Source organism: Mixophyes fleayi, chromosome 3 (assembly GCF_038048845.1).
Source record: "Mixophyes fleayi isolate aMixFle1 chromosome 3, aMixFle1.hap1, whole genome shotgun sequence".
Classification (NCBI taxonomy): domain Eukaryota; kingdom Metazoa; phylum Chordata; class Amphibia; order Anura; family Limnodynastidae; genus Mixophyes; species Mixophyes fleayi.
In genome coordinates this window covers 348,686,861-348,706,858 of record NC_134404.1, presented here as the reverse complement: position 1 = coordinate 348,706,858, position 19,998 = coordinate 348,686,861, and the positions used below count along the sequence as shown (strand labels likewise).

At 47.5% G+C, this 19,998-nt stretch overlaps 1 protein-coding gene and 1 long non-coding RNA gene across 2 annotated transcripts in view; both read right to left on the bottom strand.

Moving 5' to 3' along the window:
* The window catches only part of KLHDC3 (kelch domain containing 3), a gene marked incomplete at its 5' end in the record, with an annotated part of 37,454 nt that extends 17,668 nt beyond the window's left edge, over positions 1-19,786 (bottom strand). The window contains 6 exons of the mRNA XM_075200985.1: positions 2,577-2,642; positions 2,750-2,828; positions 9,842-9,915; positions 10,403-10,511; positions 11,077-11,163; positions 19,561-19,786. Of these exons, the coding sequence (XP_075057086.1) occupies positions 2,577-2,642; positions 2,750-2,828; positions 9,842-9,915; positions 10,403-10,511; positions 11,077-11,163; positions 19,561-19,786 (641 nt within the window). The remainder of the gene's footprint in view (positions 1-2,576; positions 2,643-2,749; positions 2,829-9,841; positions 9,916-10,402; positions 10,512-11,076; positions 11,164-19,560) is intronic.
* LOC142145059 (uncharacterized) lies at positions 12,027-16,782 on the bottom strand. Its single transcript, XR_012689818.1, has 2 exons — positions 14,918-16,782; positions 12,027-14,801 (listed from the first exon to the last, which is right to left on the bottom strand). It is a non-coding gene; the product is annotated as an uncharacterized LOC142145059 (long non-coding RNA).
* Positions 19,787-19,998: the final 212 nt, after the last annotated feature.

Sequence of the window (19,998 nt, the reverse complement as noted above, 5' to 3'; positions counted from 1 at the left end):
AAAGCGATATGGGATTTATTTTTGTTGCAATTTTTAATTGAAAAAAAAAAAATCAACCTTTGCAAACCTACAGCTACTTATTCAAAAGAATGAAAATGCTCACTTTGCCACCTGATTTCATGCCCAAAACAGTGTTGGGCCAGGCAAAAGACTAGTGGTTTGCATATAACTGACCACCCTTTGTTGTTTTCCGCTATCAAACGTGTGGCCCAACGCCATTTAACCCTTGCAAAACTACAGCTACTTATTCCAAATGTTAAAATATGGTGACTATGCCCTCTGATTTCATGCCCAAAACCTTGTTGGGGCAGTGTAAACACTATTATAACTTATGTAAGCGATACCCTTTAGTGTCACTCTGACATGAAATCAGTGATCCAATTTGATTTAATCCTTTAAAAATAAGCTTTTCTGAATAAGCTGGAGCGTGAATAAGAAGTGAATAATAGGTTGGTCGAATAAGAAGCTAACATCAGCCTCGTATAATATCCCTCATATCTCATGTACTGTACAATATCCCTCATATCTCATATACTGTACAATATCCCTGTGACTGGATCACTTATAAGTAACGTATGGTATAAATTTATTGAAAGGAAATAGCGCAGGGCACTTATTTATATAATTGCAAATGCACTTATTTTTTGTTATTGTGTATATTTTGGTAAGGGAAATCTTTATTTTTGAGACAAGGGAAGAAACTCATTTGTTTTAACCTTGCTAGAGGAAATACATTATTTCTGATGTATATATCTGATACAATAAGCCTTTGTTTAGAAAGTCTTTTGTATATCTTGGTGTAAGGTAATGCCTTGTTTGGGGTTTGCAACTTTTCTTGGATAATTCTTTTCTTTGGAGGAAATGTGTATTCTGCAACTGTTGGAAGAAAGCACCCATGCTAATCTCATGTTGATTAGACCTTTTGATGTGAGTGTCCAATACCCCTTAAGGAAAAGGAAGGGGTAATTAGACTTGCTGTCAGATGTCCACGGTGAGATGCAGGAAATCACAGCAAGGTTTTAGGATATCACAGATAAGCATAAATATTGTTATTCACATTAATATACTGTATAATATCCCTCGTAACCTCTGTCTAGACTGTATATCCCTCAGTCTCATTTATACACTGTCTAATATCCCTCATAGTCTCTTATTCACTTACTGTATAATATCCCTCATAGTGCACCAGAGTGCATCCTGGTGCCATCTCTTTGCCCAGTAAACAACCTACATGTTCCTGGCCATCCACATGATGTAAAAGAAAACGTGATTCATCAGACCAGGCCACCTTCTTCCATTGCTCCAGTTCTGGCGCTCACGTGCACATTGTAGGAATTTCGGCATATTAGACAGGACAGGGGTCAGCATGGGCACCCTCACCGGTCTGCATCTACACAGCAAACTGTGCACTGTGTGTTCTGACACCTTTTTATCATAGCCAACTTTTTCAGCAATTCGTGCTACAGTAGCCCTTCTGTGGGATTGGACCAGATGGGCGCCTTCACTCTCCACTTGCATAAATGAGCCTTGTTGCAGGTTTACTGGTTGTCCTTCCTTGGACCAGTTTTGGAAGGTAACCACTACATACCAGGAACACCCCCACAAGACCTGCCCCGTTTTGGAGATACTCTTATCCAGTCGTCTAAACATCACAATTTGGCCCTTGTCAAAGTTGCGATGAATCTTAAGTTTGCCAGTTTCTCCTACTTCCAACATATCAACTTCAAGAACTTACAATTCACTTACTGCCTAATATATCCCACCCCTTGCCAGGTGTCATTGTAAAGAGATAATCAATGTTATTCACTTCACTTGTCAGTGATTTTAATGTTGTGACTGAACGATGTATGTTTTACAATGAACCAACGCATTGGCTTCACAGTAAGGCTCATTAACGTCATGTAAACCTCCCTATACCCTGTGCACATTATACCTGATGACGGGACATGTAGTATGTTTATTTATGAATAAGGTATGTCGCCACCGGTGTGTCCACTGTACGTTTGTAACAGTCATGTCCACACGACGGGCTGTTGATCCCCGTTATTTGAACAGAGGCGCCAACAACTGTCACCCAAGTCATGGTGGATTTTCTACTCCGGAGCACAATTCGTTTATTAATAAAGGGGAATTTGTTCAAGTCTGTTATTGCGGACCCTGGGGAGCAGGTTGTAGATTTATATAAGGATGACGCAGGTCTCCAGAGCAAGCAGCAGTACGCGCAGGTAGAAAGGTGGCGTTGGGCATAATGGGGTAATGTCAGGTCTTCTTAGCAGTTGGGTGCTGTGATGTAGAATACATGAAATGTTGTGTGTGTAAGAGATCCACAAATTCTTACCCACAAATTACACATTCCAAAGGAATTTTTTTATTGAAATTATATATCTGTAGCTCCCATGTGACAAAGAGAAGAACATTTATAAAACATGTCTCAGGAGACGCAGGACGGGGGTACATGATAAGTGCAGGCAGTGGGGGAGCGTGTTAGTTCTGTTACATATAGACATTGGAAGGGGTTGGAATAGCGACGTCTGTGAGTGCACAGTAACACTGGGTGTGCACAGTGTTGGCCCTACTATCCGTGGGATGACAGCAGGGGACGGCTTATGTTGCTGTTAGTTGTCATTGCAGAGAGCTCCCACCTGCAAGAAAAAGGAAGATGTGAGTAAGTCACAGGCAAGGGAGGAAAGACCAGTCACTGTACCCCAACAACAAGACATGAATACACCCATAAACACCAGCTTCTCACCTAATGTCATGGGGCAGACACGACTGGTCCAGATTATAATGTAATACCGCCAGTTTGCACAGAGTCTTTAAACTAGGACCTGGAAAAGACAAAGACAGTCATAAACATGATTCCAACATCCATCATAATACCCAGGGCCCGGCCCGCGGTCCCCTCACACAATACCCAGGGCCCGGGTCACGGTTCCCTCGCACAATACCCAGAGCCAGTCATACCCATCTACAGACATCCAGAATGCAGTCCTCTAACTTAATAAACGGACCCCCAGCTTGGGGTTGGGTACTATATAATGACACTACTTACCACGGCACAACGAAACCGATGACCTCATCGTCAACAGAGTGGAAAAACTGACAGCTTGTAAGGAAGACTTTACTAAAATGCAGCAGCTGAAGAGGAGCCGCCTGTACAAGGTTGTTTAATAAGCCCTGTACATTGTACAGGCAGCGCTTCCTTAAATTACCACCTTAAGAGGTCGGATGACAGTGTCTCTTCAATCTGAGGTCATCGGATGCTGCAATTTAGTAAAGTCTTCCTTTCAAGCTGTCAGTTTCTCCGCTCCGTTGACGATATGGTCTTCGGTTTCATCGTGCCCAGGTAAGTAGTGTCAGAATTTAAACAGTTGTAATAGCGAGTACCACCATCAATGTCATAAAGGTCAGCAGACAGCCATCTCTAATATCAGATTCTCAGCATGCAGTCCTTTTTTCTCATTAGGGTTTTTATGTAGACCCCTAATGCATAGTGGGTGTCTACATAAAAGTTTTTATGCTTTAGTAAAATTGATTTCATACAAATAGAACACATTTCTTTGTGACAAACTGTGCAATCAAGCAATTGTCACACAATTGGGGCAGCTTGTTGGCTCAGTGGTTAGCACTTCTGCCTTACAGCACTGGGGTCATGAGTTCAATTCCCAACCATGGCCTTATCTGTGAGGAGTTTGTATGTTCTCCCCGGGTTTGCGTGGGTTTCCTCGAGGTACTCCGGCTTACTCCCACACTCCAAAAACATACTGGTAGGTTAATTGGCTGCTAACAAATTAACAAGCGTGTGTGTGCGCGCATGCGTATGTGAATTTAGACTGAAAGCCCCAATGGGGCAGGGATTGATGTGAGTTCTCTGTACAGCGCTGCGGAATTAGTGGCGCTATATAAATAAATGGTAATAATAATAATAATAATGTATAAATCACAATAATTGTGCTTGACCATGCCAGGCTCCCTATGTTGAAAAAAAAACAGTTGACAAGATTAACACTACAGATGAAGTGTGGCACATGGCGCAAGCAGTCGCGTAATAATGTGTAACTACAATTTTATTAAATTGAGCACAGAACAGACATAGAACTGGAGGTAACAAAGTCTATAACATGGATGTAGCAGTGCAACACTATGATGCGCATAAATTAATGATGCTCCATTAGAACTTTGACACTTTAAATATTCAATATATCTTTGCTCCTCTCTTCTATATCCCCAACCCGCAGGAATCTCCATTATATTCGTGTGGGATCACTCACAGAATTGCAGTGCACTGCAGGTTTTGGCCAAAGCGGTCATCTGTAGCCACAAAATCATTACATCTGAAAATTTTTGTAAAAGTATGTACCAAGGACTATGTAGCTGCTCACCTGAAACCCTGTGCCACAGCTCTCACGAAGAAGAGATAACAGGTCCTCATTGCCGAGGAAGCCCCCAAAACGGACCTACCATCATCTTTAAAATGTTCATGTACCATAACCTTCCTATCCAGTCTGGTGCCACCAACAGCACCCAGACCCCTTCTTGTTTTACCTTTCTGAGAAAGCGTGAATAGGGTTAGGGTCCCACTATGTTGACAAGGAATTCCTGGTTCTTGAGCTAAATTGCTCCACCTTGTGGTTCAGTCGAGATGCCCTCCTGTTGCCATCTGGATGACCCAACTCGTTGGAAGATGTTCTGAATGAGGGACCACTCTAGTTCTGAGAGGGGGGAGGCGGATATGCAGGACGTGCCCACTGAGGTAATTCGCCTCCCAGTTTTACACCTCTGGTATAAATAGAGCAGATATTATGGGAACATTTTGATCTACCCAGAGCATTATCCTGCTGATCACCTACATGCCTCCCTGATGATTGGTGTTGGTCTCAATCCTGCCTCTGGGGATCACTGACAATGAAGCTCGACTGACCCCCTTCCTTGAAGGCTGACATCCAGTCAAAATTGTCAATTTCATATGGCAAAAGTACTACCCCCACTGAGGTAGTATCCCTCAGCCATCACAGGACTGTCCACTGCATTTCTGGAGACAGACTGATGTGTTTTCTGCCCAAGTGAAGATGCAACTTGTCCCATTTCAATATGAGCTCAATTTAGAACAGTACAACCAGCATGGCTTCGAATGTCTATACCATCTTCTCAAGGACTCTTATACAGAACAAAAACCAAAAAGCCAACATGAGTACACCTTGCAAGTCTGTGTAAGAGAGTCTCTCTTGTCCCCTGGAAGAAACACCCTCTGCTGTCAAACGTGAAACAGAAGACCAAGAAAAACTAACCTCTGGGTAGGAACCTGTATAATAATCTAACTGTGGGTCTCTAGTAACTGTGCAGTCTCTTGTAAAATGTGCCTGAAGCAAAGTCGGAGACTCTGGCTTCAGAGATCATCCAGGTAGGGGATCATCATCACATTCCAGAAATTTCAAAAGCCAGGCATGATAGCCATAATCTTTGTGTAGACACATGGATCTGAAGCAAGGCCAAAAGGCAGAGACCGAAACTGGAAAAGGTGGTACTAAACTGCAATTCTGATGAGGCATTGGTGACCTTTTCAAATTAGAATATGCAAGTTAGTATCCTTGACATCCATGGAGATCAAGAACTCGTTCCATTCCATGACGTTGATGACAGATGTCCAACCTTTGAGTGTCCTCAAAATGGGCAGAAAAAAACCCCCGTTTGATTCTTGAACCAGATACAGATTTGAATAGAAACCTGTCCGTCTCTGTTCTACTGGTACCGGGATTATCACACCCACATTAAGTAACATATGAATGGCTTCTCACACCCGACACCTCACCTGATCCACAGGAAGGCCGCAAGTGTAATTACATCGGAGAGGTGCCCTGAGGAGATTGATGACATATCCCCAATACAAATGCTCCTCCTTTAGGAATCTGAAGTAGAATTGAACCACTGATCCCAGTAGAGTAGCAAACGGAATCCCACTGATATCACTACTGGGTGGGCAGATTGTCCGTCTGTTTCTATGCAGACCAAAACTGGGCTCCCAGGGGAGCAGAGAACTGCCCTCTCAACACCTGACTTTTCTTTTCTGGAAGTGCAAAATGGTGAGAACCTAGAACTCTGTGGTTTTTGTAATTCTACCCCCAGGAAGGTATTCTTCCTGTTCATCATCTGTTTAATGATCTTATCCAGCACAGGGCCAAATAAGACATCACCCGAAAATGGTAGAGTCCAGGGTCTCTTTAGCGTCTTTGTCCGATTCCCAAGCCTTGAGAAATCACTGAAGCTGAAATTCTGGCTCCAATAAGCCACATCTCCCAGACAGTTAGACACCTCCAAGATATGTTCAGCCAACTGGCTAACTCAGACCTAGGCGTCCCTCACTGTAAACTTTCCAATAACTGCTCTAATCATTTTTCATTTTTGACACAATCTTAGGCTGAAATAGGTCTCAGAGAAGCACTGACCGCAACATAAATAGATTTAAGAATGGTCTCAAATTCTCTATCCATACCATCCTTAAAAGCTGTGGTATTATTGATCAGAATAATGGTCTTTGACAATTTCGCTAAAGGTGTGGAGAAGGAGGAAAGGAAGGTGGCTGCTTCTTCTTCCTCATAAACAGTTTGTTGTTAGGCTCTGCTGACTCCTAGCTGAACTAGAGGTTTACTCCGTATCAGACCTACCCCAGGAGCGGACCAAGCTAGTACTCTGAAGTTTATGAGACTTGGACGGTGTGGAATTCACCAGATTCCTCTCTTAGAGCTGAGAAAACCTTTACTAGACATGTACAGACTTGACCAAACCTTTCATCTAATGGTGTAAGTAAGGAACCTGATGACTTAACATGCCCAGATTCATGGATTCAGTCGCTGGAATACCAAAGCTCTGCTATAGATTGCGCCAGGGAATTTGCCATGGCTGGTTCCGCCAGATAGGTGACTAATTCAGTAGGCATGACAGACAGCGGACATTTTATAAATGTATAAACAGTTATTGAAGATGCACCTCTGGTCCTCGACCTGGAATTACTCCCGTTATCCAAATTGTCAGAAAAAGAGCAGGGTACACAAAATGGAAAATAGTACTAGGTACCAACAAACATAGAACCCAGCAGTAAATGTGCATTAAAATCAAGCACACTACCTCCTATGTGATCCCACCTTAGCTAGACAGGATTTCTCTGCAGCTGGGGACACAGGAGAAGAGGGGCTGCTAGCATGGTGTCTTCTTACTGGCCTCTGGGTCTGCACCTACACCTGGCACCAGGGCCCTTCTTGGAGAACCATCCATGATGCCGAGATCTGCCTAGTGTGGGGGTTTTGTGGCATAAGTACTAACCAGTTTGTGGCGTCTTTTATATTGACAAGAAGATATATCTCAGGCTACAGGAGCCTAGTAGCAGTGTTACAACTTTCAATGGTGTTCCCAAATTAATTAGCCACTTTAAGACAATGCATCAGGGTAATGGTGGCATTGATTTGACTTTCTTTGAATTACGGTGTTACATTTGCCAGTGATTGTTATGTAAAGATGGATTAGTGTAATGTATTGTGTTCTGTCTTCCTTCTTATGTTTGGTTTCAGTTACACGTCAGCGTAAGAGAAGTGCTAAGGTCAGATCGCAGTCTGTCCGACGCAGCGTCCCCACTCAGCGAGGTCCGGGCGCAGTCTGTCCGACGCAGCGTCCCCACTCAGCGAGGTCCGGGCGCAGTCTGTCCGACGCAGCGTCCCCACTCAGCGAGGTCCGGGCGCAGTCTGTCCGACGCAGCGTCCCCACTCAGCGAGGTCCGGGCGCAGTCTGTGCGACGCAGCATCCCCACTCAGCAAGGTCCGGGCGCAGTCTGTGCGACGCAGCGTCCCCACTCAGCAAGGTCCGGGCGCAGTCTGTCCGACGCAGCGTCCCCACTCAGCGAGGTCCGGGCGCAGTCTGTCCGACGCAGCGTCCCCACTCAGCAAGGTCCGGGCGCAGTCTGTCCGACGCAGCGTCCCCACTCAGCAAGGTCCGGGCGCAGTCTGTCCGACGCAGCGTCCCCACTCAGCAAGGTCCGGGCGCAGTCTGTCCGACGCAGCGTCCCCACTCAGCGAGGTCCGGGCGCAGTCTGTCCGACGCAGCGTCCCCACTCAGCGAGGTCCGGGCGCAGTCTGTCCGACGCAGCGTCCCCACTCAGCAAGGTCCGGGCGCAGTCTGTCCGACGCAGCGTCCCCACTCAGCAAGGTCCGGGCGCAGTCTGTCCGACGCAGCGTCCCCACTCAGCAAGGTCCGGGCGCAGTCTGTCCGACGCAGCGTCCCCACTCAGCAAGGTCCGGGCGCAGACTGTCCGACGCAGCGTCCCCACTCAGCAAGGTCCGGGCGCAGTCTGTCCGACGCAGCGTCCCCACTCAGCGAGGTCCGGGCGCAGTCTGTGCGACGCAGCGTCCCCACTCAGCAAGGTCCGGGCGCAGTCTGTCCGACGCGGCGTCCCCACTCAGCGAGGTCCGGGCGCAGTCTGTCCGACGCGGCGTCCCCACTCAGCGAGGTCCGGGCGCAGACTGTCCGACGCAGCGTCCCCACTCAGCGAGGTCCGGGCGCAGACTGTCCGACGCAGCGTCCCCACTCAGCGAGGTCCGGGCGCAGACTGTCCGACGCAGCGTCCCCACTCAGCGAGGTCCGGGCGCAGACTGTCCGACGCAGCGTCCCCACTCAGCGAGGTCCGGGCGCAGACTGTCCGACGCAGCGTCCCCACTCAGCGAGGTCCGGGCGCAGACTGTCCGACGCAGCGTCCCCACTCAGCGAGGTCCGGGCGCAGTCTGTCCGACGCAGCGTCCCCACTCAGCAAGGTCCGGGCGCAGTCTGTCCGACGCAGCGTCCCCACTCAGCAAGGTCCGGGCGCAGTCTGTCCGACGCAGCGTCCCCACTCAGCGAGGTCCGGGCGCAGTCTGTCCGACGCAGCGTCCCCACTCAGCGAGGTCCGGGCGCAGTCTGTCCGACGCAGCGTCCCCACTCAGCGAGGTCCGGGCGCAGTCTGTCCGACGCAGCGTCCCCACTCAGCGAGGTCCGGGCGCAGTCTGTCCGACGCAGCGTCCCCACTCAGCGAGGTCCGGGCGCAGTCTGTCCGACGCAGCGTCCCCACTCAGCGAGGTCCGGGCGCAGTCTGTCCGACGCAGCGTCCCCACTCAGCGAGTTCCGGGCGCAGTCTGTCCGACGCAGCGTCCCCACTCAGCGAGGTCCGGGCGCAGTCTGTCCGACGCAGCGTCCCCACTCAGCGAGGTCCGGGCGCAGTCTGTCCGACGCAGCGTCCCCACTCAGCGAGGTCCGGGCGCAGTCTGTCCGACGCAGCGTCCCCACTCAGCAAGGTCCGGGCGCAGTCTGTCCGACGCAGCGTCCCCACTCAGCAAGGTCCGGGCGCAGTCTGTCCGACGCAGCGTCCCCACTCAGCAAGGTCCGGGCGCAGTCTGTCCGACGCAGCGTCCCCACTCAGCAAGGTCCGGGCGCAGTCTGTCCGACGCAGCGTCCCCACTCAGAGGTCATCAACGTCATTTTCTGCTTTTATCTGTATATTATTGGATGGAGTTAGGTTGAGAAAACATAAATTTATCAAACTGTTTAATCCTCTGACATCACTCGCTGGTATTAACGTTCGCCTGATTGGGTGTGACGCATATACAAGCGGAGCGTAATGTACTCGCCTCCCAGCTATCTGACAGAGCTTCATCTTCTGTCCTCCAGGACAATCAGCCGGGAACAGTAGCTGGACATTAAAATGTACATAATAAACACACAGACTTTTGTGGACACATTTGAGCTGGAGAGATGGACGACTGCTGCAAAATAACACACCTCCAGTATTTCTACCTATCCATTAATACACAGTACTAATACTTACTGAAATCAAGAATATACAAGTCTGAATGATCCATTAGGTAGAATTCATCTTGGAGATCCTGGTCCTGAGAAGGGCTGGGAAAGAAGAGAGAAAGCTATAGGAAGGTCCGTCAATGAAACATCTTGTCCTCACTTTCCTCTTATCACTATAATCCTTAACCTGCGACCCGCTTATCACTATAGACCATGTCCCAAGTGTTTGCCGCTGAGAGGACCCTCCAACCTTCCCAACCACCTGATTGCTTAAAGGGGGATCTCTAATTGGGTGCTAGGATCTAATAGTGGCTGGTAAGTTAGCTGTTGCCTAGAACGCATCTTACATACAGTCCACGTCTGAGATCCCTGCTGCTTAACGTTGGGACAAAGTGTGTAACGTTTCTGTTTAACACTCAAAACAAAACAGAAATGTGCTCTGGACGCGAAGGCAACAAAATTACATCCCTCAGTATGAAGCTCTCCCCGGGTCCCTCCTCCCCCTCAGTATAAAGCTCTACCCGGGTCCCTCCTCCCCTCAGTATAAATCTTGGACTATTAGTTAGACAGTTTTTCCCATTCTTATCACCTGGTGCCCCCAAAAAGAAGGATTTTGTCACCCACGATGCAGCAACACTGTCTGCGACGGGCACAGGGACCTTTTCCTTGGACTTCCACACGCTGCCAGCGCCCCAACTCTGAGAAAGGACAAATCAAAAAGGAATCACAGGTTTAGCCAACCAACTGCCTAGAAATCTGCTCCCCACATTACCGGAGTGCTCTCCATACCAACCTTCAATGCTGTCCACCTATACTTCCCGCCTGTCCGCCTATACTTCCCGCCTGCCCGCCTATACTTCCCGCCTGTCCGCCTATACTTCCCGCCTGCCCGCCTATACTTCCCGCCTGCCCGCCTATACTTCCCGCCTGCCCGCCTATACTTCCCGCCTGCCCGCCTATACTTCCCGCCTGCCCGCCTATACTTCCCGCCTGCCCGCCTATACTTCCCGCCTGCCCGCCTATACTTCCCACCTGTCCGGCCCACACATCACCTCCCTGTTCCCCACATATTGACCCCCTCAAATGTGGTTTGCACCTAGCCCCTTAACTTACTGCACCTTCATGGCCTAATTTTGTAGAAACTGGAGAAAATACACAGGGAGTTGTAACCCTTCACATCCCAACAGTTCGCACATCTGGAGTGAAATGACCACGACACAAGGGGAGGTAGAAGGAGAGAGCACACCGAGAATTACCACTTACCGGGGGTGTATTTCCACAGGTCCTGAAAGTGGCGGTTAAGCCGAGCGTTGTACCCACCGAACACGTACAGTTCTCCTCGATATGTAACTGCAACAGACACACATTATTGGAGTATTACTGACTGTACATTGATCCTGAGAATCCATCTTGCAGTTTGTCACCATTACCTCTGCCAATCCCTGCACTGGCTCCTCATACCCTTCAGAATTTAATTCAACCCCCAACTCACTACAAAGCCCCCAACCACACCGTCCTCTCACCTATTTATGCACATGTTCTATCCCGCTCTGTTCTGCAACGGACCTGCACATCGTCTCCCCCTTACACCTCCAAGACTTCTCTCGTGCTGCTCCCAGATTATGGGTCTCCCATCCCCAATCTAAACACTCCTGTAAAACCCGTTCTTTGCCAAAGCCTACGCCACTGTCTGGTACCTCTCTCAATGTCTCAGCCTTCTATATTTTCCATAATCAGATTATGCCGGGAATGGTACAATGTTCTCTTCCAGCACTTTCGGTATAATGAAAGCTTAGAGAATTACCCAAGCTGCACTGGTAAACGAGTGGTACTAGTTACACACAAGGAATGTCAGATTTAGCATTCAAACTGTGATCATTGTTTCTTGTTACAACTTTTAGGGCCATATTCAGGTCCGAAGGTGGGCATCAGAAATGTCTGCCCATTGTCACAACACATTCTTACTTTTGAATATATACAAAGGTAAAATAATTGCAATTAGGGCCAGCCTGTCCCAGATACAGCAATCTGAGCAGCTGGCCGTGACTGGTGTCACCTTAGTTAATGAATACACCTTTTCTGCCACCACAAAGGATTTATTATGGTGTCCTTACGTTCACCGGAACCACTTATTAACGTTTCACATTAAATCACATACACTTGTAGCATGAGCCGTCGTGGGCTTTGTAAATTCACAAAGAATCACGGAGAAATATGCTAGATTAAATAACTTTAATCTGAAAAATAATTCCAAGGCTTATTTACAAAAAGGTAATAAACAGACATACATTAGGTTGCACATAGGTTTCAAAAAATAAAATATGAAATAAAATCAGAGTACTACTTACGCGGTAGTCTTGCTGTGTTTGAGGGAACACAAAGAAGAGGATGGGACATTTCAGTCTTGATAGACCCCTCATGAAATGCACACCTTATTGTCTAAGGCAGAAGATTATAAACCATTCTTAAAGGCTCTTCACCCCCCACCTTAGGAATTTACACTTTTAATTAAGTCAGATCGATTCCCAAAATGACAGAGTTTCCCCCGAAGTAAATTATCTATCACTAAAATATATGTTTGGTACCTCAGAGAATCTCTCACCTCTGATCTCTCTGCCTGGCTAAGCCCAACTCCTCTGCATACACAAACTACTCAGAGATCTGTCTCTGGGCCTGGCTACTTTCAACAGACCATTGACACTTGTCTAGGTCAGACTCAAGTCAGTTAACCAAATACACTTTGAAAGGTTACATGAAATATTCACAGTGTTATACCTGTTATATTCTGTAGAATTCATGTATAACAATCACTCATTAGATATACTACATAGTCGCCACACCTCCCCCTAACCTAGGGCACAGAGAACTGTGACCTGTTACTGTCTCTCCTGCCCATTCACCACTTCTGCCACTTGGCATGAAAGGCCATCTGCGTTTCCATTTTCTGCGCCCTTCCGGTGCTGAATGGTGCAGTTATATTGCTGCAAAATTAAGCTCCATTTTAAGAGCTTCCCATTATCCCCAGAAACTCTATTCAGCCAGTTTAGAGGATTATGGTCTGTAATAATGGTGAAATCCTGTTCATAGAATTAAGGCTGTAGCTTTTGCAGTGCCCATACGATGGCTAGGCACTCTTGTTCAATGGTAGCATACGCCACCTACTGGGGGAGTAGTTTTCTACTTAGAAAAATGATGGGGTGCTCCTCCCCCTGCGCTGTCACCTGGCTAAGGACAGCTCCTAGCCCATAGTTAGACGCGTCGGTCTGTACTATAAATCTCCATTTGAAATCTGTGGCCTGTAGCACAGGGGACTGGGCCAAAGCAGATTTCAAAGCTGTAAATGCATTTTCACAATCCTCTGTCCAATTTAACATCTGTGGTAATTTCCTTTTTGTTGAGTCAGTCAGAGGTTTGGCGAGGGTACTATAATGGGGCACAAATTTTCTATAATACCCAGCCATGACTAAGAAAGACATGACCTAAGAAGCCTAATTAATTCAATTCTCCAGGTGGATATTCCCCTGGAGCCCAATTTTTTTCTTCTTCCTATGGGGGCTCCCACAGCATCCCGACATGAGAACAAATTGATCAGGCATATTGTTTCGGCAGCTACCTGCCAAATAGCTGCAGACTGGTGCTCACAATCCCCTCCTTCCATGCAGTCCATAATCAGCAGAATTTGTCAGATTGAACGGATGGAATACATGACCAGTATTATCCGGAATTCCTCTAGAGCCTTCTCCAAGGTTTGGGACCCATGGTTATCCTTCTTCCAGGCGTGCCCACCCTTTACTTAACTCAGCCTCAAAACCTCATATTCCTCTTGGATCTTTTTCCAACTAACAATGGATTTAGTCACTTCTTCCCTTCTCTCCTCTTGTCTCTCCTTTCCTCCTCTATGTATTCTCTTCCTCTTTCTATAAAACCTTAGGTCACCTGTTACTACTAAAATTGTTAGGTTGGTTGACTTAGTGTCTTCACATGTTCTATGCTGGTTGTTGATATTGTTACTTCCTGACTACCTTTGTTATCAGTATGCACTTTGTCATTCCTTCTTTGTTGTTATCACGACCTTGCAAAAATAAAACTTAAAAAAAAAAAAAAAAAAAGAAAAAAAAAAGAAAAGAAAGACATGACCTGCTTTTTCGTGGTAGGGGTCGGCCACGCTGTGATAGCCTCTACCCTGCCTGGCTCTGGGTACCTCCCCCTACACAGTGCCCCAAGTACCGCACTTCACGCATGCCAAGCAGGCACTTCTGACTTAATTGTCAGACCTGCCTCAGTAATTTGGCCTAATGCACTATTCAGATGCATCAGGTGCTCCTCCCAGGTCTGGCTGAACACCGCAATGTCATCCAGGTAGGCAACTGCATGTCCCTCCTGGCCCTCTAGCAGATCATTGACAGGTGCTGGAAGAACGCAGGGGCATTTTTCATTCCAAAGGTCATGACCAAAAAAACTCAAACAGCCCAATTGGGGTGATAAATGCGGACCTCTCACGTGCCTTGGGTGACAATGGGATCTACCAGTACCCTCTACTGAGATCCATAATGGTGATGTAGTGTGCCTGGCAAGCTGATCTAGTAGTTCATCTATGCTAGGCATAGGATAAGCATCAAACACTGTGGCATCATTCTACCTACTATAGTCTACACAGAACAGGGTGCCCCCACATTTCTTGGGGACTAATACCACTGGGGCAGCACAAGAACTGCAAGACTTCTGAAATATCCCTGGCTGCAGCATCTCATCTATCTCCCTTTTAATGGCTTTAAGCAATCCTATGTAAGTACGATATGCTGGCTGTCTGAGGGGGCCTGGTTGCCTGTGTCTACATGGAGGTTTCCCTGTGAAATGAGACTGATAAGGCCTTAGTGTGTCAGCTAGCTGTCCTAATTGATCCTCAGACAGCTCTACACTGCAGTGGGCATCTGCTAGGGAACCCGCTCTCTAGCAACAGCTGCTAAATCCACCAAGGGCTCAGACTCCTGATCACTTTATTATTATCGTTTGTTAGGTGCCACAAGGTATCCGCAGCGCCGTACATGGTACAAACCGTAGACTATACAGGGTAAAACCATACAGAACAATGAACACAAAGTACACTTGCACTCTCAGGCAAGCTACACACAGCTAATACACCATCTTCCCTGTCATGATAGACTTTGAGCATGTTAATGTGATACCTTCTGCCTCTTTGAGCCCTCATCTTTTTCCCACTCCATAATTGACATCATTGAGGCGCTGTACTACGGTCTAAGGGCCCGTCCAGGCAGCCTGCAACTTGTTCTGCCACATAGGGATCAGAACCAGAACCTTTTGTCCCACCACAAATATGCGTTTGTTCGCATTGCGGTCCCACCACAGCTTCTGTTTCGCCTGCGCAGCTTTCAGGTTGCTCTGTGCCATCCCCATTAAGGACTGCACTTTGTCCCTGAGCTGCACTACATGGTGCACCCCTGACTTTTCTGGGGTGATCAGTTTCCCTTCCCACTCTTCCCTAATAAAATCTAACGGGTCACGCACCTGGTGCCCGTACTGGAGTTCAAAGGGTGAGAAGCCGGTGGATTCCTGCGGTACCTCGCGGTAAGCAAAGAGCAGGTGCGGCAGGAACCTCTACAAGTCTCTTCCCTGCGACTCCACAAAAGTCCTAAGCATTTGTTTTATGGTGCCATTAAGGCGTTCCCAAAGCCCATTGGTCTGTGGGTGATACGGGGAAGTAATTACATGATTCACCTGCATCCTTTTACACAGACTCTGCATGAGGTTAGACATGAACTGGGTACCTTGACCAGTTAACGTTTCTTTTGGGAACCTGGAGAAGATAGTTATAAGGGCATCTGCTACCTTGTCTGAGCGAATGTTGGAAAGAGCTACTGCTTCTGGGTACCTAGTAGCATAATCCTCTACAGTCAGAATGTACTCTTCCCCTGAGCTACTGGCAATGGCTAGAGGACCCACAATATCCACAGCAACCCGCTCAAAGGGTTCTGATATGACAGGCAGGGGAATGAGAGGGGCCCTCCCCACATCACCAGACTTCCCAATCACCTGGCACACATGGCATGAGCGACAGTACTTGGCTATGTCGGTCAGAATACCAGGCCAGTAAAAATTATGTACCAAAGGAGCTGCAGTTCTGGCAATACCCAAATGTCCTGCTAGGGGTATCTCATGGGCTACTTTCAGCAACCCTTCACTATAGGTTTGAGGTACAACTAGCTGCCTGTCAGCAATTACATCGGGATGCATACTCTTGACATTTTTATCTCTCTGTACAAAACGCCATTTTCCCACAAAATTCTTTCCAAACAGTCCTGACTGACCCTCCCCTTTACTGTAGCTAAACTGGGATCAGTCTTTTGTTCTGATTTGAAAGTGTCACTTCTGAGCTTAGTGTTGCAGAGAGCAGGAGGCAGCTCATTCAAATCACTGCCTGAATCTGAAGCTCCCACAGTGAGGGAGGGGGGTGGAGGGGGGATTAGTTTCTAGTGAACTTCCCTCCACACTCTCCCCGGGGTTAATGCCCAGCACCTCTGTGCTGCTCTCCGGGTCACTACTGCTAATACAGTTGATACATTTTCACACTTTGGGACACCTTCAGAATTGGGTACATGTAAATTGACCCGATTACCTAAAACATTAGCAGACATGGTATCGCATTTAGGCACAATCTCACACATTTTGTCCTGATCAGATTCACAATCTAGGGGATGTAAAGGGTTAGTCTCTCCAACAAGAGCATTATCATCAAACACATTGACACATAAGCCCTCCCTCTGCATTACAGGTACCTGCAAATCTGCAATGAGTATTCTCAGCTGCACATGAAATTTCATTACATATTTTTGCACTTATTTTATGCTGGTCCGCAGAGTTCTACTGGGAAAGATTAAGGTTAGTTTGCACCAGTGCATCAGAAATGACATCACCTTCATTTATATAAGCAGCTGCATCATTACCAAATCGGTCCCCCCCCCCCAATACCTTGGCAGGCAGATTATCTAGTACCCCAACGTCTCGTATTCCTCTGCCAGATCCTCAAGCTAGGTACACCCTAGCTAGGGGTACTGCAGAATGTAGGCCCCCCACTCCTCGCACAGCAATAGTCTTCCCAGGAATACCGTTCTCTGGGCTCACAAGAGTCGGGTCTGCGCCAGAATCTAACAATCCAAGTGCGACTTGGTGTCCTACCTTAACCGCTTGCAGATTGTCTCTGGGGCGTTCTTGGGTCCTCCTGCACACAGGACGGCCCGCACTGGCTTTCCTGCAGGGTCCCCCACAGGAGGAGTGGTTTTCTTCTTTTTGGGGCAATTGACACTGATGTGCCCCACTTCATCACATGTAAAACACCTGCGGACAGTTCCCAAAACAGGTTTTCCCCCCTCCCCCCCAAAAGTGCAGCAACAGCTGGTTTGGTTGAGGGGGCACTCAGGGGTAATTCTTCAGGTTGCCTCTCTTTCACGTAGTTTACCCTGGCGCTCCCCAAACTCTTCATTACAGGAGCCCTGGTAACTGTGTACTTGTCGGCCAGGCGGGCAGCCGCTTGCGCTGTCTTAGGGTCACGATCCACAACCCATTCTCTCACCTCAGCTGGGCACAGTGTGAGGAACTGCTCCTAGAGAATAAGATCCTTTAGCTTATCATAGTCCAGTCCCTGTAACCCCTCAATGCATCATGGATGATAATTGTGCTAACAGGTATCAGAGGGACTGCGCCTTGAGTCTCGGAATTTACGCCGGTAAGTCTCAGGAGTTATGCTGAAACTAAGTAATAAGGCTTTCTTAATTGCGACATAATCGCCATCCAGTTCCTAGGGAAGGTGTGCAAATGCTTCCAAAGCTTTCCCTCTCAGTCAAGGGGTTAAATAGCTGCCTCACTCACTGGAGTCCAGCTCACACTGTCTGCAAGTCCTTTCAAATCCACTCAGGAATGGGTTTTTCTTACCCGGACTTCAGTCTGTCGACTGGCTGTTGAATCTGGCTAGCTCTAACTGGTATTCGCGTTCGGCTTGACGCTCAGCAGCAGCGTCTTGGAGTTCCTGGGTCAGCTGCAGCGATGTTACAGGATCAGTATCCTTCAGCTGTTTGAGGGCAGCATGCATGTAATTGTCCAGGTTCCTCACTTGGTTCAACAGAGGTATTTGGGGTAATGTCCAGTGATAACTGCTCTCCTGAAGCAGAGATGCTTTCTCCACGGCCTCCTCCGACACTCAGCTTCTGATCAGCGCTTGAATCAGCTGCTATCGGTTCCCGACAAGGACGACAACAAGTCCTCTTTCGACACACAAAGCCTAAAGCTCGTCCTTTTCATCTGCTTATAGCCAGTGGCCATCCTGGACCTCACACCTCCACCAAATAAAAGGGGAGGGAATAGGTTTGAACCGTTTCATCCGCTTTTTTTTATGAGTACTTCCAGGTCCGACACTTCACTATGTCTATGCCCCCCCAGGAGGCTCTCCGGGCCCCGACCTCCTTTGAATATATGTGTCTACATTCCCCTCTCACTAAAGGGATGATCTCCCAGATATATAATTGGCTCATAGACTACACTTTCGATACTCCAGGCCTACATGAGCGGGAAAGGGATCTGGGACCTCCTCCAGATGACTCATGTTGGGAGGAGATCAGGGAGGGGATTGCAAAGAGCTCGATCTCTACACTAATTAAGGAAACAGCCTATAAAGTGTACTATAGGTGGTACTATACTCCTGATAAGTTGTCTCGAATGTTTCCTACGACCACTCCGAGCTGCTGGCGGGAATGTGGCCAGAGAGGTACGATGTGGTGGATCTGCCCTCGTATAGTTCCCTTTTGGAATATGGTTCTTACTTTTCGTAGTCAATGTTATTGTGTGGCTTAGCTTTTCCTAGCAATGTTCCAAGTTTGCTTAGTTACATATTTACTTATTAGTGATGGTGTTAACAATACTTGTGCCTTTCTACCTCTCACCCCATTTTCCTCTTTCCCCCTCCTCCCCACCGATATAAAAATATAAAACATAGAGGAGGCACCTTGAATATTAATATTTTTATGTCAATTGTGTTGATTGTATCTTTTCATGTTGTTTCCTCTTTAAATAAAATGTTTAAATTTTTTTATTTTTTTTAAAAATATGAAATATGAAATAAAATCAGTACTACTTACGAGGTAGTCTTGCTGTGTTTGAGGGAACACAAAGAAGAGGATGGGACATTTCAGTCTTGATAGACCCCTCATGAAATGCACACCTTATTGTCTAAGGCAGAAGATTATAAACCCTTCTTACAGGCTCTTCCCCCCATCTTAGGAATTTTCACTTTCAATTAAGTCAGATCGATTCCCAAAATGACAGAGTTTCCCCCGAAGTAAATTATCTATCACTAAGATATATGTTTGGGCACCTCAGAGAATCTCTCACCTCTGATCTCTCTGCCTGGCTAAGCCTAACTCCTCTGCATACACAAACTACTCAGAGATCTGTCTCTGGGCCTGGCTACTTTTAACAGACCATTGACACTTGTCTAGGTCAGACTCAGGTCAGTTAACCAAATACCCTTTGAAAGGTTACATGAAATATTCACAGTGTTATAGATAGATTGAACAGAAAATAACAATCAGGCATTAGATATACTACATTTCCTCACAGGGCCGGACTGCATTCAGCAGCATGGAAGGAGACACACTGTAATCCAGCACACACTACATGACATGGGGCACAGTCACATAAGTGTCCTGCATATATCACAATGACATGATTCATGCTCACATGCTGAGTGACTTCTCCTTCCCTCGGGTGGAGGCGTGGACTGGGGCGATTCCAGCCAGCTCTCTGTCATTAGGTCAAACACTCTGATTCTGTTGCAGTAGATCTCATTGTTAGAGTGAAAAGGTCCAGAGCGATCCGCACGGCCTCCAAATACAAACATCTTACTACCGATGACTGTGGCAGAGTGGAAGTCTCTCCAGCGAGCCGGGGTCCCCTGTGGAGGAATCGATCAGATGCTGAGATGGGGTACACTGTATGCTTTTCTCCTCACAGAGAGCCAAAGGCAGAGTCACACTGGGGGATTCTGGGTAGACGGGTGTGCGAACGGGCTCACACTGGGGGATGCTGAGTAAACAGGTGTACGAGGGGGGGGGGTCACACTGGGGGATGCTGGGTAGACGGGTGTATGGGGTCACACTGGGGGATGATGGGTAAGGA